The sequence below is a fragment of the Pinus tabuliformis genome, chromosome 2_2, assembly GCF_031772625.1.
Source record: "Pinus tabuliformis cultivar Carrire ecotype Pingquan chromosome 2_2, CPIR1, whole genome shotgun sequence".
Classification (NCBI taxonomy): Eukaryota; Viridiplantae; Streptophyta; class Pinopsida; order Pinales; family Pinaceae; genus Pinus; species Pinus tabuliformis.
Window position 1 is genome coordinate 247,317,161 of NC_142300.1, and position 26,990 is coordinate 247,344,150.

At 38.8% G+C, this 26,990-nt stretch overlaps 1 protein-coding gene across 3 annotated transcripts in view; it reads left to right on the plus strand.

Moving 5' to 3' along the window:
- The window catches only part of LOC149192210 (chloroplast processing peptidase-like), a 156,570-nt gene extending 134,697 nt beyond the window's left edge, over positions 1–21,873 (plus strand). Inside the window, exons 4-7 of one of the 3 annotated variants that reach the window (XR_016254343.1) lie at positions 20,312–20,398; positions 20,547–20,608; positions 20,931–20,998; positions 21,100–21,164. Coding sequence is in view for 2 of the 3 variants with exons in the window: in XM_089404503.1 (XP_089260629.1) it covers positions 20,312–20,398; positions 20,931–20,998; positions 21,100–21,202 (258 nt within the window). In the remaining variant the exon portion in view is untranslated. Of the gene's footprint in view, positions 1–20,311; positions 20,399–20,546; positions 20,609–20,930; positions 20,999–21,099 lie in introns of all 3 variants that reach the window. The other 2 variants (XM_089404503.1, XM_089404504.1) reach the window with 2 other exon arrangements.
- The last annotated feature ends 5,117 nt before the right edge of the window (positions 21,874–26,990 follow it).

The window sequence follows — 26,990 nt, forward strand, 5'->3', positions numbered from 1 at the left end:
CCATCACTAATATACAGTCTTGTAACTTCAGATTGAGTAGGTATTAGTGCCAGGTTCAAAATTACTTGGAGTAAAGGCTGTATGGTTAAGTGCTGGGGTAGGCGGAAAGAGCAGAGAGCCAATTTAGCCAGGGTTGCAAAGGATTAAACAACAAAGGATAGAAGTGTTTCTGATGAAGAGCAATGTGAAGAGGATGGGACCTCGAAGTGAGTTTTGCTTGATTCAAATTTCAAACATAATATTGTTATGCTAACAGAGATGATGACCCATCTCATGAAGACAATGATCGAGGAGGAAGAATGTTCAGCACCATTTGAATATGAAGAGAAGGAAAGTTGATGCAGTACCCTGAAGGCATCCAAATCAAAGTCACACAGTGCAAACACACATCCACTTAGCAACTGTAATGAAATTCAAATAGCAGAAACTTAAAACGTCAATTCAGCAATCTTATTGAAATCAATTGCCAATCCTTTGGTATTTTTTACATTTCACAGAGCCTATGCATAGGTCTCTAGATCAAACAACACTGATAGCTACTACAAAAGACCAAAACAATGGAGAGGCAAAGGCCCTCACTTCATCAAACTCTTAAATACTCTATGAGGGATGAGTGTTCGGTTCCCAAGTCATTTCTTTGGCATAACCCAAACATTGACATGGTAAATAATCAAATATCTTTAACTTCTAGATACAACCCAAAATTCATAGTTTGAAATTTGAATATTCAAAGTCAATTTTGAAAAATTGAACACACGGAAGAAATTTTGGTCCTCTTTTGTCACACTCTGTAATTGAATTTAATGCACCCCTTAAACTTCATATCTTTTGCTGAAGTTTGGAGGGAAGATAGAACTCAACAGACAAGGTGTCCAAGCCTCCAATGACATCTTTAGAAACAATTCCCACTAACATAGTTTACCCAACCATGGCACAAAAATTATTATTACATGTTCATTCACAGCAGATAACATCAAATTCTGACAGCCATCTCAAGTAAATTACAGTTGAAAAACGTCATTTAAAACACATGCAGAGACTTAAATGATCCAATTTCTTGCAACTGAAGAAGGGTGAGCTCTTTTCCACCCAAACATAGGCTCAACTGTGCCTGTCTTTGTCTACAGCTGGCTACCCCCTAGCCAAGCCATGATACCACAGGGAAAACTTAGTTTCTCAGAAAAATTGACAGGCATGGAGGCCACTATTCTTCACAGGCAGTCCAATCACAGAAAAACCTTCTACCCATTGAGCCCAGGACTTCCATGAATTCTACAAATACGTTCCCAACATGTTACAATGGCATGAGGGAGTCCCTTCACTGCCTATGCAGTCCTTAAGCACTCTCCCCTCTCAATGTCTGCTTCCTTGCCCAGCCAACATCAAAATTTGCAGCCCTCTTTTCCCAGGCTGGATTCAAGCTTTTCTGGTAAATTCCAGTAGTCAAATTGGAGTTTCAGCAGGCCCAAATGCCCAATAATGGACTCAACTCAAATTCAATAACCTTGGGCATGACATTTGGCAGCCCAAGCGTGTTCTATATGTGAAAATTTCATCTATCACATGTGAAAATTTCTAAAATGGAAATCCTACTGCTGTGATTAATATGACTTCTTCTACTTATTACTTTAGAGATAAGTTATCTACTGTATTCTTACAGCAAATATCGAAACATATTCTACTGCAGCCTTCACAATTAAAACATTGCAGAAATTAAATGTAAGTAAAATATTGATACATACAAACACAATGACACAGTTATTTTTGGACAATTGTCCACGGAAAAACCCAATGCGGGAAAAGTTGAAAACTGGTGCAGTAGATGAGGGTTTTATTATTCTTCAGCAAAAATCAACTTGTACAAAATTTCACCCAACAATATAGAACTGAGAAATATTTACAGACGTTCCTGAACAAGCATCTGACCTGAGAGAGAGGTTCCTTGTGCCTTTGCGTTTCTCTGGCTTGCCCAACGTCAATTTCTCTGGCCTCTGGAATGGCCTGTGCAATGCTTGCGCAATACTTGCATCACTTTGGCCAGCGCTGCCTCTCCCAGTGTCAATCTACCTAGCGTTGTTCCTTCTGCTGCTTTGTGTCTTCGTCCCTGTCTCCCTGACTGATTCTGAATCCTCTCTGTCTCCACTTGCAACTCTCCCTTTGAATCGATTTTCTTTTACTGAACTTTGACCAGTGAGAAAATCGATTTCTCTTGGGCAACTGAGTATCTGCCTGGTGCATTTTCCAAATGACCCTCAAGTCCCTTCTTATATCTTCCTGTTGGGCAATCAACAACCTAGATTAAAACACAATCAAAGGCTCAGATCATTTTGACTCGATCCATGGCTTTTTCTAGAAGTTTCACCCTTGATTAGATTAATACCCATTAATATTTTAATTTTCCTAAGTTTAGACTTAGGAACCCCATTAAAAATATTAATTATTTTAATAAAATCACTTATGGGTGGAATTTCCCAAAACGCTTTCTGGTTTCTTTGGAATACCTGTGCCCAAGCCTCCCTACAAAATTTGAGGCTTAGAGCACATTCGATGCTACCCCAAATCAACACTCCCTCTTAGCGAGGAATGTGCTCTAGCAATACACTGCCTCTCTACATACTGCTCTGACTCTGAAGCATCGTCTCTGCGCTGTTGATGCCTGACATGCTGTCCATCAACTACTGCGCTACTGCTACCTTTGACACTGCCACTGTCAATGCTACATCTGTACTGCAACTCCCTCTGCATCCGTGCTGCTGTTGGTCCTGCCACCCAACACTGCATCTGCACTGCATCCTGCTCCTGCTACTGAAACGGATTTTCAATCATACCCAACTGCTCTCTGAACTGAGTAAACTTAGCTCTTTTGAGAGCCTTTGTGAGTATATCGGCCACCTACTCTCCTGTGGGAACATACTGTAGCTGTACTGCCCCACGCTGAACACAGTCTCTAATAAAGTGACAACGGATATCTATATGTTTCGACCGATCATGAAATACTGGATTCTCAGAGAGTTTGATGCAACTCTGATTATCGCAGTAAACCTTGGTCGCCTCCATCCTTTTCCTGAATAGGCTCACAAGCAATTTTCTGAGCCATATGGCTTTGCACGTAGCTGTGCTAGCTGCCATATATTCTACTTCGGCTGAACTCAGTGCTACCAATTTCTGCGTCGTGTTGCACTAGGATATCATCCCTGATCCAACATTGAATCAGTGCCCAGAGGTACTTTTTCGGTCTACTGAATTACCTGCCCAATCTGCATTGTTGAACCCATTCAAGCTGATATCCTCTCCTCTAGAGTACTTCAACCCATATCCGACTGTTCCTCGTACATAACTAAATTTGTGTCTAGCTGCTGCCCAATGCACCCTTTTTGGTTCCACCATGAACTGACTAAGAGTGTTGATCACAAAACAAATGTCTGGCCTAGTGTTGACCAGATACATAAGCGACCCAATGAGTTGTCTGTACAAGGTGGGATCTACTTCGTTATCCTTTGATGCATCTATTTTCTTCCAGCTGGTGATCATGGGAGTAGCCATGGGTCGACAATCCTGCATTTTGAATCTCTTCAGAATCTCTGTAGCATATCTTCCTTGACCAAGGAAGATCTCCCCATTCTTCTACCAAACTTCCAACCCCAAAAAATAATGCATCAATCCCAAGTCCTTCATGTCGAATTCGACTTCAAGATTCTTCTTGCAGTCCTGGATGAGCCTAGATGATCCAGTTAGAAACAGGTCATCTACATATAGTACCAAAATAAGTGGCTCATTCTCTACCAGTAAATAGTAGAGATTGGGATCAGCATCACTCTTGACAAATCCCAATTGTTGCAAGTAACTATCAATTCAACCATACCATGCTCTAGGTGCCTGCTTGAGCCCGTACAGGGCTTTCTTTAACCTGCAAACATGAGACTTCTTCTCATGAGTTTCGAAGCCTTCGAGTTGTTCTATATACACCTCTTCTTTTATCACCTCGTTCAAGAATGTTGTCTTGACATCCATCTGGTGAATCTCCCATCCCATTTGAGCTGCTAGGGATATAATAGATTTGATAGAGGTGTAACGAGCAACTGGGGCAAAGGTCTCTTCATAGTCTATCCCTTCTTTCTGAGCATACCCCTTTGCCACGAACCTTGCCTTGTACTTCTCTATGCTGCCGTCTGCAGCATACTTGATCTTGTAGATCCATCGTGAACCTACAACTGATCTATTTTCCGGTCTAGGTACTACTTCCTAGACATCATTCGTCATGATGGAGTTGTACTCTTCCACCATGGCATGTACCCATACTTGGTGTTGAGAAACTTCCTGAAATCTAGAGGGTTCTCCATCTTGAGCTACCAGTGCTTGGTATCTATCTGGTTGTTTGCGCTGCCTCTTCTCCGCTCTAGGAGCTCCAACAAACTCCTCTGCATCCCTTAGTGTCTGCCGCACTTCTCTGCTTGTTCTACCATTAGTGGTGGGAGGCTCAACTAATTATTCCTCCTGACCTTGTTGTTCTGTCTGTTGAGAAGCATTTGCATTTCCTCCCTCTGAGGAAATACTGTTACTGGTCATTGTACTTGTCCTAGGTGTATGTTCTCCTGCTTGTCCTTCTTTCCGCCCTTGCTGCTCTTAGACTAACGGAACATCTCCTGACTGATCTTTTGCAGGTATTTCACAAGATTTCCTGAAAGCTTTATCTTCCATGAACTTTGCATCTCGTCTTACGACAATCTTCCTGCTACGTGGAATGTAGATTCTATATGCCTTTGAGGTCTCATTGTACCCTACGAGATACCCCTTCTCTGTAGTTTGATCCAGTTCGATGTGCTTCTCGTCTGGAATGTAGTAATAAGCCACGCTTCCGAATATCCTGAGATGACTGACTTCTGACTTCTTCCCTGTGAATACTCCTTCAGGCATTCTCGACCCCAATGCTTTATGAGGAGTTCTATTTTGAATATACACTGCCATGTTGCAAGCTTCTGCCCATAGATACTAAGGTAGATCTTCAGCATACAACATGGCCTTGGCTGACCCAACAATAGTTTGGTTCTTCCATTTTGCTCCGGATTATATGGAGTTGTCCACTCTCTTTTGATGGCTTCCTTTGCGCAAAAATCTGTGAAATCCTTGTCTTTATATTCTCCACCATTATTAGAACGCAATACCTTTATATTTTTCCCTCTCATATTTTCAACAAGAGCCTTGAACTCTCGGAAACGATCGAAGACCTCATCCTTTGTCTTTAAGAAATAGATCTAGGTTTTTTTGGAGTGATCATCGATAAAAGTGACGAAGTATTCACCACCACTAAGAGCCCTTGTGGACATAGGACCGCAGATATTTGAGTGTATTAATCCTAATACATCCTTTGCTCTATTGTTACTTCTGGGAAAAGCTGCTTTAGCGTACTTTCCTAGTACACATCCTCTGCATAAGTCATCATGTTCATTGCTTAGGACTGGTACCCCTGTAACAGTCTCTCTAAGCATCCTCAGTGCTCCATGGTGTAAGTGCCCCATTTGCCTGTGCCATAATTCATTTCGCTCCTTCTCACCATTATAGTTGCTGCCTACCAGTGCCATTGGCGATTTGAGCTGCAACCTATACAAATTGTTGCTTCTAACCCCAATTTGCTTCTTCCTCTTTCAACCTGGATGCTTAACATATACTTTCTTTCCGATGAAGTATGCATCATATCCCTTGCCCTGTAACTGAGACACTGAAATTAGATTCATCCCTAATCTTGGCACATGCAGAACATTGGTGGCTCGGATGCCGGTCTCTGCTTCTGTTTGAAAATCTATGGTGCCTCTCCCTACGGGAGTACACTTCGTTCTGTTTCCCATAGTTATTTGGAAGTCCATATGTTCTTCTTGATAGCTCGAGAAATGTTCTCGTACTCCAGTCATATGAGCTGAAGCCCCGCTATCAATGTACCAAACATCCGCTGATGCTGAATTAGCTAAGCATGCGAATTCTTCATCTAATCTGGTAGACAAATCTTGGATATTTTGAGTATCCATTTTATGATGCTAACCTATCCCAGCAATTGCTATAGGAAAAACTGCATCCCACCTGAATTAATCCTCCTTGCTGAGTCCACTGTTGTGCTATTACTTCTACCATTGATGAATTTCAACTGGAAAAAGAATTACCTCTCTGTTGGCTCACTCAGAGAGAGTTTTCCCACGAAATCCAATCTCTTTGGTTTGAACTGCTCAATCCTCTGGGAGATTCGAATTTCTGCCCTTGCAGGGATTTCGAATTCCCTTCTTTTCTCAACGTTGGATCTTCCGACTTTTCTCTTCTACTTCCCTGTAGCTCTGATACCATGTGAAAATTTCTAAAATGGAAATCCTACTGCAGTGATTAATATGACTTCTTCTACTTATTACTTTAGAGATAAGTTATCTACTGTATTCTTACAACAAATATCAAAACATATTCTACTGCAACCTTCACAATTAAAACATTGCAGAAATTAAATGTAAGTAAAATGCCGACACATATACAAACACAATGACACAATTATTTTTGGACAATTGTCCCTGGAAAAATCCAATGTGGGTGAACCGGTGCAAGAGATGAGGGTTTTATTATTCTTCAGTGAAACTTAACATGTACAAAATTTCACCCAACAATATAGAACTGAGAAATATTTACAAACGTTCCTGAACAAGTGTCTCACCCGAGAGAGAGGATCCTTGTGCCTCTGCGTCTCTCTGGCTTGCCCAACGTCAATTTCTATGGCCTCTGGACTGGCCTGCGCAATGTCTGCGTCACTCAGGACAGCGCTGCCTAGTCTGTTCCTTCTGCTCCTCTGTGTCTTCGTCCTTGTCTCTCTGACTGATGTTGAACCCTCTCTGTCTCTCCTCCACCTACAACTCTCCCTCTGAATAGATTTTCTCTTGCTGAACTTCGACCAGTGAGAAAATCAATTTCTCTTGGGAAACTGAGTATCTGCCTTGTGCATTTTCCAAATGACCCTCAAGTCCCTTCTTATATCTTCCTGTTGGGCAATCAATGGCCTAGATTAAAACATAATCAAAGGCTCAGATCGTTTTGACTTGATCCATGGCTTTTTTAAGAAGTTTCACCCCTCATTAGATTAATACCCATTAATATTTTAATTTTCTTAAGTTTAGACTTAGGAACCCCATTAAAAATATTAATTATTTTAATAAAATCACTTTTGGGAGGAATTTCCCAAAACACTTTCTAGGTTCTTTGGAATACCTATGCCCAAGCCTTCCTGCAAAATTTGAGGCTTAGAGCACATCCGATGCCACCCCAAATCAACATCACAACAATTGGAAATTATTTTTCTAATTGTTAATTTGTTTAACAATTTATTTGCAGTTTACTCGGCAAACACCAAATAATTCACACCGTGATTTTCACAAATAAATTGCGGAAGAAAATAGTGCTGGAAACTGAGAAAATTCTAGCACAAGCAATAAAAATGACAATTATCTTTGGTCAAATGTCCTCGAAAAAACCCAACTTGGGAAAATTGGTGTAGCAGATGAGGGTTTTATTATTATGCAACAATGTGAAATTTTGAGTACAATAATCTGGATGCCGAAATCTAGTAATCTTGCAGAGAAAATACTGGCAAAAATACTAGAGGGAAATTATCCTCACTTCGGGCAATTTCGACACTAGACTGCCTCTGAAAAGCAAGTCGTCCAACTGGGCCTGCGCAGGCTTTGTATCACTCTGAAGGTACCTGCTCTGCGTGCTGCCCGAATTGACCGCTATTCAAGCCGTCTTGCCTGCTGTTTGCTGGGAAAATTATTCTTCGACACTCTGAGACTCCTTCCCAGCCTCTATAAACTGAAGACGTCCTCCCCTCTTAGCAAATCGAACTACCTTCTTGAGGCTTTGCACTGCCTCTACGTAGCCTCTTGGAGAAATCTCGACCTCTCTGCAAATGCACTTGCTGGATCTGGAAATCTTCCTCCAGCCTCACTATTTTTGCTTCCATCTCTGGCTCTTCGACAACTGCTGCTGCTCTCTGGAAATTGATCTGACAAGGAACTCAAACTGCTCAAGTATATTCTCCAAGTGCCCATTGACTTCTTATAATCCTCTGTTCGAGCACCAACGACCAAAATTAGATCTTAATCATGGGCCCAGATTAATTCCTAGTCGATCCGTGTGAGTTTCTAGAGAATTATCACCTTGACTTAATTAATTGTGATTAATTAACTAGTTTTCCTAAGTTTAGACTTGGGAAACATTTAAAATAGGTTAATAATCTAATTAAGTCATTTCTAGGTGGAATTTTCAGAATTTTTTTTTGGGTTTTGGAGATCTCATGCATTCTAGCCTTTCTACCAAATTTCGTGGCTAGAACACATCTGATGCTACAGAAACTAACACTCCCTCTTAGTGAGGACTGTGTTCTCTCTAGTGCTGCACATTCTGCCACAACACCCTGTTTCTGTATCACCTCCTGTCACGCTGCTGATGTCTAGCCATACTGCCCACCAACCACTGCGCAACTTTGATGTTGCATCTGTGCTGCTGTTGACATTGTCTTATTGTTGCCAACTCTGCATCTGCACTGCAACTACCTCTCATCTGTTGCTGCTGCAACTGCAACTATTGCAACTGAGAAGCATCCAAAATACTGAATCATCTGTGTTCAGTATGATGCATTTGTCTCCCGAGTTTCTAACTGCTACTAGCATCTGCACTATCATTGAAGACTCTGTGCTGCTGCCAACTCTGCACTGAGCTACCTGCTTTGCTGTTAACACTGCACTGTGCTCCTCAGCATCTGACTGCTACTAGTCTACAACTGTCACTCTGGTACTGACTGCGTCAATTGTCGCTAATCCATCTTGCTACTGAATACTGTGGGCCCCCTGTAGCCAGGTAATGATCCATGAGGTGAATTCCTCAAGGACCCTGTCCAATCTTTGTAGTTCTCTGGGGCTACAACACCAAATCACCCCACCTCACTCATGGAGGTATATCTGCGAACATCGCAAAATATTCCTCCAACTTGGAGGACAACCTATCTATCTCAGCATGTGTTGTCGCCTGGTCCTACTTCTCCTACTTGTCCTTCTTCCTACGAGGACACTGGGTACTGTAATGGCCAAAGTCGCCACACCTGAGAAACCTGACCTTAGATAGGTCCTTCTTTTGCTCCCCCTGCCCTTGACTGGGACCCTTTGATGCAAGGGCCACATTTTCCTCCTCCTTGACACTCTTTAATCCGCTGCTATAGCTGCCATTGATGGAGCTCTTTAATAGAGCTCGCCTCAACTATTCCTACTGCAAATCAGTCTGCATCTTATCCCATCTTGGCAAAGTGTCTCTGCCCAATATACTTTGGACAAACACTTGCCAATCCTCCAAGACCCTGTTTAGTGCCAATCGTACTAGCTTTGATGGTTGAGGCGCTACCCCAAAAACTGCAAGTTGATCTCGGTCCTCCTGAATCTTGGTTAGGAAGGGATCTATGCTTTCTCCCTTCTGCATCCTTATGTACCTCAACTTTTCTTCCAGGAACATCTTTCATTGCTCGGAAGTACTTTGATATAGCGTGGAGAGAGCTACCCACAACTCTCTGGCTGTACCTTTATCTGCCAGATGTGAGACTATATGGTCTCGGTCCCTCAGACTCCATCTAAGATCAACCACTTTGCCCTTGCCATCTCCTTTTTGTATCCTTTGAGCTGATCTGCATCTTGGGGAACTGCCACCATATTATCTCTGTAGGCTTTCAAGCCATATTCATCTAGAAGGAAGGACACCCTAGCTTTCTAGATGACGTAGTTGGAAGCTACATCCAACCTATCCTTCTCTCTAAGCTCTGCTGTGGTCATCTCTAATATATTGAAAACTCCCTCTTTCCATCTGCTTGGATGTTTCTTTGCTACTCGCACTCCCTTCTGGGATGCACAAATCTGCTAGTTGCTACTGCCAAATCTGCCTTGAAAAATCGAACTTCTGAGGCTCGAAGTTCCCTGAGAGAAATTTTCCCTCTGTTGCGTGTGCTTTTCTTTTCCACTCGACGTTGATTTTGTTGCTGCAAAACCTTCTGCGTCTAACCAAGGAATCTGCTCAGTGAAAATCGGAGCCGCTACTGCTCTCTCTGACTATTGGAATCACTCACTGGGGCAACTCAACTTTTTTGCAACCCTGCAATTGAAAATCGAATTCCCGCCCCAACAATTCAGCGTCCCTGTCTGAGCATTGGGTCGTCTCTAAGAATTTTGGCCTACTGCTCCCTCTGAGCAGCAAAATTCTTTCCTTCGCTTTTGAGCTTCTCGGCTGATCACTCACGCTCTGATACCATGTGAAAATTTCATCTATCACAACAACTGGAAATTATTTTTCTAATTGTTAATTTGTTTAACAATTTATTTGCAATTTGCTACGACAAACACCAAATAATTCACACTGTGATTTTCACAAATAAATTGCGGAAGAAAATAGTGCTGAAAACTGAGAAAATTCTAGCGCACAATAAAAATGACAATTATTTTTGGACAAATTTCCCTGGAAAAACCCAATTTGGGAAAACTGGTGCAGCAGATGAGGGTTTTATTATTATGCAACAGTGAGAAATTATGAGCACAATAATATGGATGCCGAAATATTGTAGAGAAAATATTGGCAAAAATACTAGAGGAAATTACCCTCACTCTGAGCAACTTTGACATTGGACTGCCTCTGAAAAGCAAGCTCTACATGTTGCCCGAACTGACTGCTATTCAAGCCATCTTGCCTGTTGTTGGCTTGGGAAAAATCTTCTCCGGCACTTTGGGACTCCTTCCCGGACTCCGGAACTGAAGACGTTTTGTTGGCATTATGATACAGGTGTTGTCCTTGATGGCAACTCACTCAGAGGTATGATACAGGTGGCAACTCAATAAGATGACAGATCATAGTACAACAGGTCAAGAGAGAGGTATACGCAGGTTAACCTTGATGAAAGTGCGTATACATGCGGATGAGCATAACAGAAGACGCGTATACGTACACACGCAGGTTCACAGAAGGAAAGGCGCGTACATGTTGGAAAACTAAGTTTTGGTCTGTGGTATTTGGTCCATGGTATTTGGTCCGAAGTGTTGACCCCAGGTATTGGGTCCAAGGTATTGGTTCAACATGGTTTTGGACCATGGTATTGAGAGAAGCCTAAACCTATATAAGGAGAAGATCATTAGGCCAAGGAGGAAGTGTGCAAGTGATGAATATCTGATGAAGGGTGAGATTTAGTATGCTGGTTATGGGTTTGTGATGCTTTGCTTGATCTGAACTAAGGATGCACTCATGTGGATGATGATGAACGATGGATCGGGATCTTAAGGCTTGGAATGTTTATCATTATATGGTTTGATTATGGATAGACTAGATCTGAATTATTGACGCATGTTTTATTGTATGAATGTTATGATCTGGGTATGACTGATGTCTGGAATAGCTGCAAGGTTATGAGTAAATATTTATAGATCTGTACGCGGATTGGCTTTGGTGAAAGCGCGTATGTACACTGGTTTGGTTCTTCATAGTAGTGTATACATTATGAGATATGATATTTGAAGTTGCAGTTGGATCTGGTTATTGTTGCAGAGTTCTGTTGTCTGTTCTGTGTTCTGGTGACTGTGTTGTTGACAGGGTTTCAGTGTTTCAGTATTGGGTGATTCAGAGATTGATGATGTGGGTGTAGTTGATGGGTGTATTGCTGTGCTTCAATGTTGTTGATGGGTCCAGTATGAAAATTGGATGAAACGTGGCCTTCAGATTATGGTGTTGTGCTTCAAGAGTATCCAGTATGAAAATTTATGAAACGTGGTCCCTGGAGGAAGAGAGAAGATCGTAGAGTTCTGTAGGCCAGCGCCTATGTACTGGTAAACATATCAGCCAATACAAGAGCCAGGGGGTTGTAGCTCCCTTCCAGGAGCAGCTGGAAAACGAGTGAAGGTTGGAGCCTTCAGTAGGCCGGCGCCTATGTACTAGTAAATGGATCGACTAATACAAGAGCTAAGAAGGTTGTAGCCTTCTGCAGGTAGAAGCCTGCGTATTGGTATAAGACTGCACCAGTACATAAATATTGTAAAAAGAAGTTTCTTATTAAAGGAAGATAGAGACGAATTGCAGCAGGTGGTTTTCACCCACATTGGGTTTCCACCCACATTGGGTTTCCACCCACATTGGGTTTCCACCTTATATCATGGTGTTCATGTGTGCTCCTTATGTGTGATGATCTGTTCTGTTTTACTGCACCTGTTTACTATTAATATGGTTAATAATGTTCTAATTCACTCATAGAAGATCAACTAACTGAATCATAAGTTTACTAGATATACGCTAGTTGAAATTAACACAATTGCGTATATACGTGGGCATCATTAATTGAAGTAGCGTATATGAATCTGAGTATGGAAATGAAAAGGTGTTTGATTTGATAATACTGATTCACCCCCCCCCCCTCTGTATTATTTCCAACAATTGGTATCAGAGTCGGTCCTTTGGTAGAAGCTTGATCGCTTGAAGGAGATCCGTAGAACAATGGGAAAGAAAGCGTGTCAAAAGAAGAAGACAAATCAAAGGAACAATGACAGCCTGCCGTTGAGTGGAAGCAAGTATTCAGATCCTGAATCACCTCAGATTGAAGATGGAAAAGCAAATGAAGCATCAGATAAAATCATAGATCAACAAGATCTACCTAGCAAAAGGGAGAGTGCCCTCAAAGAAGAAATTATCAGCTTAAAAGCTCAGCTGGAATGTGCCTTCAAAGTTCGTCAAATGCTGCAGGAGTTGAATGAAGAACAAGAAAAGGAGATTCTCAAACTAAGGCAACAAATGGAAGAAGGAAGAAAGTCTAAGGAAATTTTGAAGAAGCAATGTCTGGAAAAGGAAGAACAACATCAGGTTGAGGTAAATATCTTGAAAGGTAAATTAGAAGAAAAGGATAAACTATTACGAGTTCAAGACAATACTAAGATTTTGGATGATATTCTTAGTAGTCAAAGGTCCTCTGCTATCAAAACTGGTCTTGGTTTTTATGAATCTGCTGAAGGTGAAGCTATCTCACAAGGTGAGGCAAGGAACTCTAATGAGAAATCTAAAATGATCAACAAGGAGATGAGAGGACAACCCCATCAATAGCCAAGGAAAGAAATTCCTCAAAGAAAATCTTTTGCTCCTAACTGTGGAAGTGATAGACGATTATTTCCTCCGATGAATAATGTTGAATGTTATGTATGTCATAATCTTGGACATGTCGCAGCTAGATGTAGAAGTAGAATGGTTCAAGATTGTCACACAGAAAGATCATCACATTCCAGGTACTTTAAGGGATATTGTTTTGCTTGCAATATGTTTGGTCACAAAGCCATTGACTGTTTTAGGAGGAATATGAAACATGTAAGATGTTATGCATGCAACAAGCCTGGACATATAGCAAAAGAATGCAGGAGAAGATTGTGGACACCTTACCAAAAGGAGAAAACATTATCATAGTTGAAGATATAGAAGAAAAAGGAAGTACAACCAGAAAGATGTGGCATAGCAGAGTACACAAACATGACAGACTCAGAGGAAGCTGAAAGTGTGGAACATCAGTGTTCCAAAACTCATACGCAAGTTTCATGAATACAAGTCACGTATATACGCGAGTTAGACGCTGCATAGTCGCGTATATTATGTTCTGAAGAAAAGCAGCAGTACAAAAGTCTGATATGGTTCAGTCACTGTTTGATGATGACATGGCATAGGTTCAGGGGGAGAATATACTTCAAATAATGCATTGTTTTTGGTGATGATGCTTATGTGGCTAAATGATACATCTTGCTGGTTGATCAAAAGAATGGTATTGCAGGTTACAGAACTGGATGCTGATGCTTATGGTACAAATCATATATGGTGTATGATAGTTGCTGATGACTATCATGGTCTTGATTAGATTGCTGGTCTTTGATTTGTAACCCCACTATGCATAGGATGGATGATGTAATGTTTCTTATTTTTGAGTCATGTATAAACATTTGGTATATCCCCACTTGGTTGGGTGGATGAGTCAAAATGGTGTATCCCCACTTGGTTGGGAGATTGATGTATGTATAGAGTCATGTTATGCTTTTGCAGACCTTGCATGTGCTCAGGGGGAGCATGGACAGATTGGTACATGTACTTGGCATGCCCTTGATGTCAAAGGGGGGGGAGCATCAAGTCAAAGAGATTGTTGGCATTATTACAGGTGTTGTCCTTGATGGCAACTCACTCAGAGGTATGATATAGGTGGCAACTCATGCATAGAGTGGATGATGTAATGTTTCTTATTTTTGAGTCATGTATAAACATTTGGTATATCCCCACTTGGTTGGGTGGATGAGTCAAAATGGTGTATCCCCACTTGGTTGGGAGATTGATGTATGTATAGAGTCATGTTATGCTTTTGCAGACCTTGCATGTGCTCAGGGGGAGCATGGACAGATTGGTACATCTTGGCATGTACAAAGGGGGAGCTCAATCAGAAACTTCAACATGTACTCAGGGGGAGCATGGATAGCAGAATGTATATCAAAGAAGAGAATATCTTGGTCTGCCCTTTGCCCTTGATGTCAAAGGGGGAGAGTGACTTTGTGTGGTGGTTGCCATCAAGTCCAAAGGGGGAGATTGTTGGCATTATGATACAGGTGTTGTCCTTGATGGCAACTCACTCAGAGGTATGATACAGGTGGCAACTCAATCAGATGACAGATCATAATACAGCAGGTCAAGAGAGAGGTATACGCAGGTTAACCTTGATGAAAGTGCGTATACACGCGGATGAGCATAACATAAGACGCGTATACGTACACACACAGGTTCACAGAAGGAAAGGCGTGTACATGTCGGAAAACTAAGTTTTGGTCCGTGGTATTTGGTCCATGGTATTTTGGTATTGGTCCATGGTATTTGGTCCGAAGTGTTGACCTCAGGTATTGGGTCCAAGGTATTGGTTCAACATGGTTTTGGACCATGGTATTGAGAGAAGCCTAAACCTATATAAGGAGAAGATCATTAGGCCAAGGAGGAAGCGTGCAAGTGATGAATATCTGATGAAGGGTGAGATTTAGTATGCTGGTTATGGGTTTGTGATGCTTTTCTTGATCTAAACTAAGGATGCACTCATGTGGATGATGACGAATTATGGATCGGGATCTTAAGGCTTGGAATGTTTATCATTATATGGTTTGATTATGGATAGACTAGATCTGAATTATTGATGCATGTTTTATTGTATGAATGTTATGATCTGGGTATGACTGATGTCTGGAACAGCTACAAGGTTATGAGTAAATATTTGCAGATCTGTACGCGGGTTGGCTTTGGTGAAAGCGCGTATGTACGCTGGTTTGGTTCTTCATAGTAGCGTATACATTATGAGATATGATATTTGAAGTTGCAGTTGGATCTGGTTATTGTTGCAAAGTTCTGTTGTCTGTTCTATGTTCTGGTGACTGTGTTTTTGACAGGGTTTCAGTGTTTCAATATTGGGTGATTCAGAGATTGATGATGTGGGTGTAGTTGATGGGTGTATTGCTGTGCTTCAATGTTGTTGATGGGTCCAGTATGAAAATTGGATGAAACGTGGCCTTCAGATTATGGTGTTGTGCTTCAGGAGTATCCAGTATGAAAATTTATGAAACGTGGTCCCTGGAGGAAGAGAGAAGATCGTAGAGTTCTATAGGCCGGCGCCTACGTACTGGTAAACATATTAGCCAGTACAAGAGCCAGGGGGTTGTAGCTCCCTTCCAGGAGCAGTTGGAAAACGAGTGAAGGTTGGAGCCTTCAGTAGGCCAGCGCCTACGTACTAGTAAATGGATCGGCTAGTACAAGAGCTAAGAAGGTTGTAGCCTTCTGCAGGTAGAAGCCTGCGTACTGGTATAAGACTGCACCAGTACATAAATATTGTAAAAAGAAGTTTCTTATTAAAGGAAGATAGAGACGAATTGCAGCAGGTGGTTTTCACCATTGGGTTTCCACCTTATGTCATGGTGTTCATGTGTGCTCCTTATGTTTGATGATCTGTTCTGTTTTACTGCACCTATTTACTGTTAATATGGTTAATAATGTTCTGATGCACTCATTGAAGATCAACTAACTGAATCATAAGTTTACTGGATATATGCTAGTTGAAATTAACACAGTTGCATATATACACGGGTATCATTAATTGAAGTAGCGTATATGAATCTGAGTATAGAAATGAAAAAGTGTTTGATTTGATAATACTGATTCACCCCCCCCCACTCTCAGTGTTATTTCCAACACGTTTTCCCCTCTTAGCAAATCAAACTGCTTTCTTGAGGCTTTGCGCTACCTCTGCACAACCTCTTAGAAAAATCTCGGCCTCTCTGCAAATGCACTCACTGGATCTAGAAATCTTCCTCAAGCCTCACTATCTCTGCTTTGATCTCCGGTTGTCCGGCGACTGCTACTGCTTTTTGGAAATCGATTTGCCAAGGAAATTGAACTGCTCAAGTGTATTCTCCAATTGCCCATCGACTTCTTCTTATAGTCCTCTGTTGGAGCACCAACGACCAAGATTAGATTTTAATCAAGGACTCAGATTAATTCCTAGTCAATCCATGTGAGTTTCTGGAGAATTCTCACCTTGACTTAATTAACTCTGATTAATTAATCAGTTTTTCTAAGTTTAAACTTATGAAACATTTAAAAATAGGTTAATAATCTAATTAATTAATCTATAGGTGGAATTTCCAGAAACGATTTATAGGTTTTGGAGATCTCATGCATTCTAACCTCTCTACCAAATTTTGTGGCTAGAACACATCCGATGCTACAAAAACTAACACTATATGCTTGCAATCTTAAGAGCAACAAACCCTCTTGCAATTTCCACTCTTTTTACTTGTGGGCACTTCTAGAACTCATGGAAACTCTTTTTCTGCACTTGCTGTGTCTCCTGCACGCTACCCATACACTAGATAAATTCCCTCAACCAGCACATGCATCCTCTTACCCTTGCCCAAGAAGGCTTGTGATTTTTTGGCTTGTGGCAGAGGCATTCGTGGGTCAACTGGGAAAATCAAGTTGGGTACTTGCTGTACCATTTCATGATGCATGCTTTTAGCTGTCCCAATCAGCCCTCCATACCTCCATAATTGTGGTTGGATGGCTGCCCAACTACCTGTCTCTTTATCAATAACTGATTTTTTGAGAAAATGGAAAAAAGAAAAATGATTTTGAATTTAAATTTGGCAACATGGTAAAATGGCTTTTTGGCAAAGGTTATTACTTGGGAGGCAAGGTAATCCCCCCAGCCCCATCACTGGTTCCCGCTTGTGATATGATGGCCAGTATAAGTGCTACACCCTTCAGTTAGTTGTTTGGCGATTTTTGTTTTAAATAATTAATTAAACAAAATACATTTATATCATTTTTATTTGTCCGCTTTAGTGTTAAAATTGACAAATATCTTTGTCTTGACTCACGATGACATTAAAACATACTTCTAATTACAGACTGGGGAAAATAGGGTTTCACAAGGACTGAGAGTAGTCATCCTACAAATCTAAAGCACACTATAAAGCAAAATCAATGAAAAAGAAAGTAGAACAGCCTGCAAGAGTTCAAGCGCTTCTCCCAATTGCCCTAGTGTATCACACCCAATCAATTTGTACTAGGTGAAAGCACGACTTCTAGGTATGATACAACTGAAATATCCAACTTCCTCTTCACTAAGAGAGAAACCCTAGTCCAACCAACTTTGATACCATGTAGAAATTTTTTAGAAATTTCATTTTCAAAATTTTGCCTCAATCCTGAGGGTCCCTGGATCTAATCCTCATGAACCTTCAGCTTAAGGGATGATCAGAAATGTTAAATTACAGCATAATATTTCACATCTCTTCAATCCAATTTCACACTGCAACTCAAGAGGATAAATGCCATACAAGTGTAGTTCAATGCCATAATGCTCCAACCCTAAGGGAACACTTTTCAAGGCATATAACAGATCTAAAATGTCTTATTACAGCAGATTATAACATTAGTAAATCTGCTCTTTTACTTTCAAGATGTGTTAAATCACTTCACCAATTGAGCTATATTTTATGTCAAATCAGCATAATAAGAAGTGATAGAATCTACTTGATCAAGAAACTAACATAAGCCGAAAATCAACACTACAAGAACACAATATTTGGATCACTGGAAACTCTTTACATATATATATATATATAAAAGAGATGAAGTACAAGTACACACCAGAACATTATCACAAAGTTGTTACAAGTAAAACTCTTCAAACCCTAGCTAGGAAAACCATAAACAAAGCTTAAATGCCAACTCCTAGCTAATAATCACCCCTAACCAAAGTTGGTCACTCCACCAAAGATCTTCAACAAGCTAGCATAGACTCTGGAAAGTCCTCTTTGGCACCTACAGTTGCATCCCACAAGTGTACAAGACATCTCCTTCTCTTCTCCTTCACAAGAAGTATAACAAGTAGCACTAGGGTTTCCAAATGCCACAAAACCTAGTCTTATTCTCTGTCAAGAGCTACAAGATAAAATGCTATCTCTGCCTCTCTAGGGTTTATTGTGGGGTCATTTGGTTGATTGGAGATGCGAATGAAGCATTGATAGAGAAAAAAAGGCAGGAAAACAATGCCAGCTAGAAGTTCTTGAGAGAACCAAGACTGATAGAAGAAAACCAAACGTAGCAAAGTCTGAGTAACTAATTGTTGCTTCAACGCCCTTGAGTCATTGGTACGAGTAGAATCCCATCGAACCCTTTGTAATTAGTTATTTGCATGAGAATAATTGAAAAGATCCAGGTAAGACATTTCAAGTTGAAGTTTTCTGATTAGGTTTCTCCAGGATAAATCTGTGTCCTATTGTAGTAAATGTTGTTCACTTGTATTAAGTTATTTGTTTTTGAATATATGGTCACCATTAAAACTCTCAGGAGCATTGAACATGGAAGTGCAAATTCCTTAATTTAGTAATAAAGAAGCTGTGTGGGTGAATCCTATTGCCATAGCCTAAACGATCATGGATCAGTTTTCATTCAAAGAGAGAGGTGGAGCATGTATGCTGTTGCAGCCTTAATTGGATTTTTGTGGAACCTAACATCCTAGCTAACAAATGAGCAGTTGGCAAACGTTTTTTTTGGCCAAGGAATGGCACGGAGAGGAAAGAAAGGGAATGAATTCTTCTTCCTTGAAGGGATTAAAAATAGATAGGGAGTTCAGTGTTGCTGTAGGAGACTACCATCTGTACGCAGCTAGAGTAGCCAAATGCACTGTGAATCTGAGACAGAAAACTCTGTAATAAAAGAGTATTTGTTCAGTACCGAACTGGCCTTTACTGGTTTGAAGCCACCAGTCGGACTGGCTTGGGGGTAAAAATGGTCGGACTGACCATTCCAATGGTTGTGGTCCGGTTCTGATAACACCGATAGAAAATCATCTCCCTTCTATTATCGCTTATAATTTTTTTCTTTTCTTTTCTTTTTCATTTAGGCAAATCCTATGTGAGATCATCTTAGCAGTTTTTTCTTGAAAAGTTGCATCTTTTCCTATGCAAGGATATTCAATAAACAACATTCCTATTTGTAACAAATTTTCGTATGGCAGCTAATTGTGAAAAGGCCTAAATCTTGGCTCAGTTGTATCCATCAATAGGATAACATTAAATAAATGAGCAGCAAGTCAAAATGTGTCAAATTTTAATATAAATTTAACAGATACGGTCACGCATTTCAATTGAATAATCATTAGTTAAGGTTTGAAGGTTTCTACATTGTAGGCATGGTTCCAACTTCCATGTCAGTGTGGTGGTTATTGGAGTCTTCTGGAGTTAAATGGTTTCAATAGTTCAATAAAATTCTCCTTTATATTCTGTGCATATTGCACACGAGTCCCACTGATGCTGGGATGGATTTTGGTTGATCCTCAGTCTCTTTTGTATCAAAATCATGATTCCCTCTTTTTGAAACGTTGCTCCATCTTGTCTTTCTTTTGTTAGTTTGATTGGCTTATGGATGCTTAGCACACTATGATTATGTGTCCTCATGAGCTAGGCAACTATGGTATTGTTATCATAGGACCCCAGTTAGTGACATGATATATCGTTCCACGTTGTATATATCACCAAAAAGCTCAAAAGAGAGTCTATTGCAAGTGCACACACTGGTAATGATAATTTGATAGTGTCTCTTTTTGGAACATATATGAGCAGTTGTACAGTCCCATTTAGATAACTCATATTCTTCATTGGCTTTACTTACGAAACTGTTCTACTTATTGATACCAATTTGAGTTAATACTTGGCAGGTTTGCAATGGGAAGCTTATTGTAAATGGAATTGTACAAACTGAAGACTTCACAGCACAGCCAGCTTCATATTACATGACTGTAACTGTGTGTTTGTCTAATGCCCTTACATTTCATCTTGATGTGTTTTAATGTGCTTTTTACCAGCTCCTGCCATCCTCTTCTTTTATAATTTTATACATGTAGTGTTTTCTTAATGCAAATTGAATATAGCTAGTTTTACATTATGTACCAGCAGTGCGTGGCGCTTGAACAACATTTCTGAGTGCTCACCACCAGGGCATATGGCCGATTCAGGTAAAGGGTTGATTGATTCTGCCAACCAATATATATGACAGTTGATCAGCCAATCAAATACCTGGTGGACTCAATGTTGTTGACATCTTGAGTGTCTCATGTCCAAAATTCATGAGCCTCAGATTGTGCACCATCTGTTTGGTCTGTCTCTTATACTTGTCTACCACTCTTCCCTGCTTTCTCCGTCCAATCATGTGTAGATAGGAGCATGCAGATACTGCATAATATATATCATAGTTTTTTTTATTCATTTGTGTGCCGGAAACAGTTCAATCTAACTGAAAGTTAAACGTTCAACTCGTTATGTTGTGTCCAAACGCAGCATGTTCCTGATGGTTGTGTGTTTGTAATGGGTGACAACCGCAACAATAGCTTCGACTCCCATGTTTGGTAAGTATAGGAAGAGTTAAGGTCTTTGTGGTAAATATCATCCATTTATATTATGTATGTTTGGAACTGTTGTGATTTGTTTCTATCCGGTGTGGCGACAGGGGACCTCTTCCTGTTGAGAACATTTTAGGAAGATATGTACTGCGTTATTTGCGATTATCACAGATAGATATAACCGCTTGTGGACTCAGACAGGAGGGTTGAGTTCTGAAAGGGATATAGATCTCTACCACAAACCAAGAAAACCCATCATTTGAAATGAGTGCACTGGCTATAGTGTGAGGACAGTAACACGGTGCACTGTACTTATTTGAGAGGTCTGTGTAACATTTAAATATCTGCCCTAATTTGTTGTGGTCAGTATTCCTATCTGCTGGACTTTGAACAGCCTATGCAAATTTTGGATAATTATCATGTCTTTTAAGGTCAATATTCTTATCTACTGGATTTGTTACTACATTAGCCCCACGATGATATTAATTTGCTATGGCACATATTTCACTGGTTTCTTTTCGGAGAGATCAATGCTGGATGTAGGTTGTCATAGTCCCTCTCAATTGCTATGGCACATATTTCACTGGTTTCTTTTCGTAGAGAGATCAATGCTGGATGTAGGTTGTCATAGTCCCTCTCAATATAAAGTTTCCTAGTTTGTTCTTAAAAAAATTGACCTCAACCTTGGTCCTTAAGATAGATGCATCGGTGAATGTCTCTTGACCGTTGATTCTTGAATGCTGACAAGCTATACCTGCTACCCTTAGATTGCTATGATTACAAATTATATTTGATAGTTTCAAATGGGTCGTAAAGTGTCTTAAATATGGATATGGTGTTGTTTCAAATAATAATAATATCCGATTTAAGATGGCAGTCAAGTTAAATTGGTATATATTTGATAGTTTCAAATGGGTTGTAAAATGTCTTAAATATGGATATGGTGTTGTTTCAAGTAATAATAATATCCGATTTAAGATGGTATTCAAATTAAATTGGCATATATGAAATTTAGTGGTGGTTTGTTTTTTGTTTTTTTTGGTTTTGTTTTTGTTTTTTTTTTTTTTTAATCCTAGTGAATTGGTAAATTTGTGTAGATTTTTTTGGTTATTATTATAATATTAAAAGTATATCTATTAATTTGTAAGTTAAATATATCAATAATTTATGATATAGCAAGGATTGAGACTTTTAGAAACACATTCACAAGAGTTTCACTTTAGAGCACTTATCCTTGTAGCTTTGTCACAATGGGTCAACATTTTTTTTACATAAACTGAGCTTAAATGAAGAGGAAAATAAACCATACTCCCAACCAGCTAAACTACTAACCCAACACATATGACATAATTAAATTAACATATAAGATTTTTTATTCTTGGTTTAGAGGATAAGAACCTCAATTGGATAGCTTAAAATGTGTACATACTCTATATTAAAATATGGATTATCATGTATAGAGTTTAAGCTTTTAACCATCTCATGATTTCTAGTTGTAATTTTTTAATAGGCTGACTATGTGGTTTTCTTGTCAAATGACTTTTCACTGTTTCCTTGGAGTACACTTTTTAAACAAAAATCCTGAAAGTACAAAACAAAGAATGGATTTTACATAATATTTATAATGGCTCTGACATGATATTTATATAACATTTATGTATATCGTGCATTTTTTTTTCACATTTAAACATTCATAAATATATAACATCATCATTAAAGTCGGGCATTACGTCTATTCCAATAAGATCCATCCGTGATGGTTGAACAAGAGTTGCAAGAATCGTCCCCTCCCTTCTAGTTCAGAGGTGGATTCACATTTCGAACGGATCCAGAGGCGAACCTCTCGTGGAATTGCGGTTCCAAAAATTGGAATCGTGGTTCCACTGACATTCACGGTTCTTGGTGGTATCGTGATGGTTCTGAATCGTGGTTTCCCAGGCCTGAACCATGGTTCCAACACCATTTTGGAAACCACTCACACAGTTTTGTGGGCCTTTTTTTGGAGGGGAATTTTTGAATTGCTTTGTGAGGAATCATGCTTTTTAGACACTCCTTAGACGCTTTCTAGATGCTCCCTAGACTCTTCCTAGATACTTCCTAATGGTAATGTTAAATTCTGAAAGTAAAATTGGCATTCTCCTTTTTTTTTCATTTTCATCATTTTAATTTTTTAACATTACAATGAAATGACTTAGGATGTTTAAGAGTGGTTCCAACCTCATTGGACTTCATATAGAGAAAATTCATTAGATTATATCATGTATGAGGATATGTGATTGACATTTAATTAAAAACACCAAGCCCTATATGTACCCCAGTGTTGGTGGTGTTGATTGCTGAATTATTTTGTCATGGCCTTAGCAAGAATGTACCCTTCACTCAAGTTAAAATGATTGTTTAGGCATGTTAAGATTTTTCTACCATATTAGAAGGCTTGGATTAGGCAGTGTGATCAGAATTGGGAAATATTGACTAATATCCCTAGAGAATTGAACTAGAGGGAAATGTTAGACAAGAGGAGAGGAGTCTAGATTCTAGATGGTTGATGCTTGAATAATTAATCATCAATGTACTATACATGCCATTTCTATCTTGATTCTTGTTTTATGTACAATATTGATCATTGATATATTTTCCAACTAATTTGGCAATCTGGATGTTTTTTCGAATATAAATGCAATGACACTTTCATATATATATATATAACGCTTTTGGGATCCTTTGCTTCTGAGGGTTTTTGGAAAATGACACTTCTGATGCTTCCCAAAAACATTCTCGCTTCATCCCCACTTCGTACAACGTTGACTTGAACAACTCTATGATTGTAAGAGTTTTTTTTTTTTTTAATCTTCACCTCCTCTTAATACTGAATATAACTGATTTGTGAGTCGTAAATTGTGATTCCAAGCCTAATTGTGTGGCTTTGGGTTTTCGTATTTCTTTAATAGATCCTTATCTTTATCTTTTCATAAACTTTATCTTTGTTTGATAAAGTTTTTGTTAGACTATGATTTTATTTTATTTCTAATCCTTTAAACTTCAATGAACTAAATTGGAATCATTTATCATAACTTTTAAAATTATAAATAGAACTTTTTACATTTTTTCAAAATCAAAATTAATTTAAATAGTATTTTGTAAGAATGATCTTTTTCTTTTTAATTTATATTTAAAGATTAGATCCATAAATATAGGTAGAAAAGTTTTAGGTGTTAAATTTTGTTGGCAAACTATTTTTTCATGTTTTTTTTTCCTAAAATAAATTCTTTATTTTTTTCAAATAATTCAACTAAAATTCTATAATGAAAGTATTTATTTCTTAAAATAACTCAAATTTTATAGAAGCTATATAAAATACTTAGAGTTTGAATACTTTTACAAAAAAATGGCTAAGCGTTTTTTTTGACATTTGAATAATTAGTAAGTTTTGTAAAAAATTTTACACTTCAGAATAAATATGGATCTTTAAAATTTTCTTACTAAATTTTTTTATTTGTATTTAAAAAAAATGCATTTGATTAACCATTATTCACTATGTTGAGGATTTATTATAATTCTATATAGAAAATCAATTAAGATAATAAATATAATTTCATCTCCAAAATAAATTAAACTCAAACCTTGTATTAAAGAGATAAGATTCAAAAAATAACATTAAGGATACAAGGTAAGAAATTTTGTGCGCATTTGAGAGACAAGGGGTATGCTTGATAATTGTTTTTTCTTTATCTTATAATTTCCCCATAATTTAGAATGTGTAGGATGTTGAGAAATGCATTAGGGCAACCTTTATATGTGATTTCTCTAAGTTGACATTTACTTGTGATATTGTATTTGTCTTATGTTGATTATATTAGTGTTCTTATCATAAAATAAATGCCATAAAATACAATGAACACCAAATGTAGGCACTCAGCTAGGGAAAAGCCCTTAAGGAGGTGAAAACCCAGTCAAACTCTTCCTTAGTAGTATCAAAATCAAATTGAGACCATCCTAGACCCTTGACCTAAACCTCTATCCATCAAGTCAGCGTTTGTAGTATTCTTCTTCTAGAACATATCTTTAGGTTTTGATTCTCTGTAACATCTGCAATTCCAGAAATTTTGGCTTCCTGTAATCATAGAGACTCCAACTTCTGCAATCTTTGACTCCTTGCAATATTAGATACTTTGGACCTGTAATAGAGTTCATCTCCTGTACTCAACACTTTGGTGTGTGGTTATTTAAAACTTCGCTGTCTCTTTCCCTTTCCTGTACTATGTTGCGCTATAATATATCCGATTTTTTTATGCTTTAGGTGGGGTCAAGTTCACTTAGGTATATATAGTTTTTTCTGCTTGTAATTGAGCCGACATGAATAATAGGAGAAGCCAACTTGTCAATTGGTTAAGGCCGACTTGTCATCTTGTTGGAGGTCGACTAGTAGACTGTTGAAGAGACTGACTTGATGGAGGAGGAATAAGACAATAAAATAATTTTCTTTCTTGACCTTAAGGAGTTCAAGAAGGGTCTCTTACAAAAAATGCACTCAATGAGTGCTTTGACTTATGAATCATTGACCCGAGCATGAAACCCATGCTTTAATAAGTCAATATAATTTTATTTTATAAATAATCTTTCTGTTGTTTCAAATACAATTATGGAGATCAACACTAACATTTTTCAACGCTCCCTCTTAACTAGGGAGGTATTCATAATCATACACATAGAGGTACATGGAAGATCTCAAAGTGATTTGAAATACAAAGAGTTCTAACACACTTAGTGCTGCGGACTAGATACTTGACTAGGGTGTTCTACCTGGGTGGGACTAAGGGGACTCAAGATTTAGCCAATCTAGGTACCATCATGTTTTTAAGCTCTATCACCAACCCAGGGATTTAGGTGTGTATCCAAGGTCGAAGCTCCATGACCAACGCCACCCTCCCTCTTTGGGATCTAGACATCAACACATAGGTCGGCGAGATGTCCTCCCAAACATTTTGCCATTGTTGAAATGTGGCAACAAGAATATTCCAATTTTAATTTGTCCTTGAATTAAAATTGTGAATTAAAATTCGAATTTAGTCTCACCAGCTGCTTGAAAAATAAATAATTAATTCATCTTGAGTTAATTAGTTGGAGAAATTCAAGTTAGAAGTCTTTCTGAAGTCATGCAACAGTTATCCCTTAAATTAAGGCGATTATCCCTTAATTAAGGAGATAAGATTGAGTTATATTGAGTTGTAAATAGTTAGCTCAGTTTATTGAGTTAAGTCCAGTTAAATTAGTTCCAAACTATTTGAGGAACTAATTGTGAGTTATCAGTCAGTTGATGCATGCATGCACTCAATTAGTGTACACCAGATAACTGAAAATTCTCTCATCAGTAACTCATGCATGTCTATTATGAGAAAGACCCAGTTGAGATTAAAGACATGGACAATGTACTATCGGTTGCATGTGTTTTCTTATAAATAAAACTCATGCATGCAGAAGGAAGATCATTCCTTGAGGATTGCGTAGTTTTACAGGGTGTGAGATCAGTGTGAGAGATCAGTGTTCCACTTGGTAACAGGAGGATCACCCAGGAGAAACTGCGCAAGGAAATAGGAGCTTGGAGGGTAGAGGAGAAGGCTTATGAGAAGTCTATTTTTCTTGTGAGCATTCATGAGGATTGTACTGAGAGTTGGCTAGTTGTGAGAGCTAAGGCTTTGTGTAATTCTGAGATATTTCCAACTTGTATGATAATACAGATAGTGGGGTTTTTAGCTGAGGCTTTCCCCTGAGTATTCTTTTGTGTTTCATGTGCATTGAATTTTCTTCTGGTTATATGTGTTTAGCTTGATCTTGCTCAAATCTTTTAAGCTTCTGCAAATTGACTGTAGAAGTAGGTTAAAGTATTTTGCTTTGGTTATATTGCATTATTAGGCTAATATACAGTCAGAATTTCTACAGCCATTAGATGCTTCATATCTCTCTAATAAACTAAATCAGATATATCCATTTGTCCAAGCAT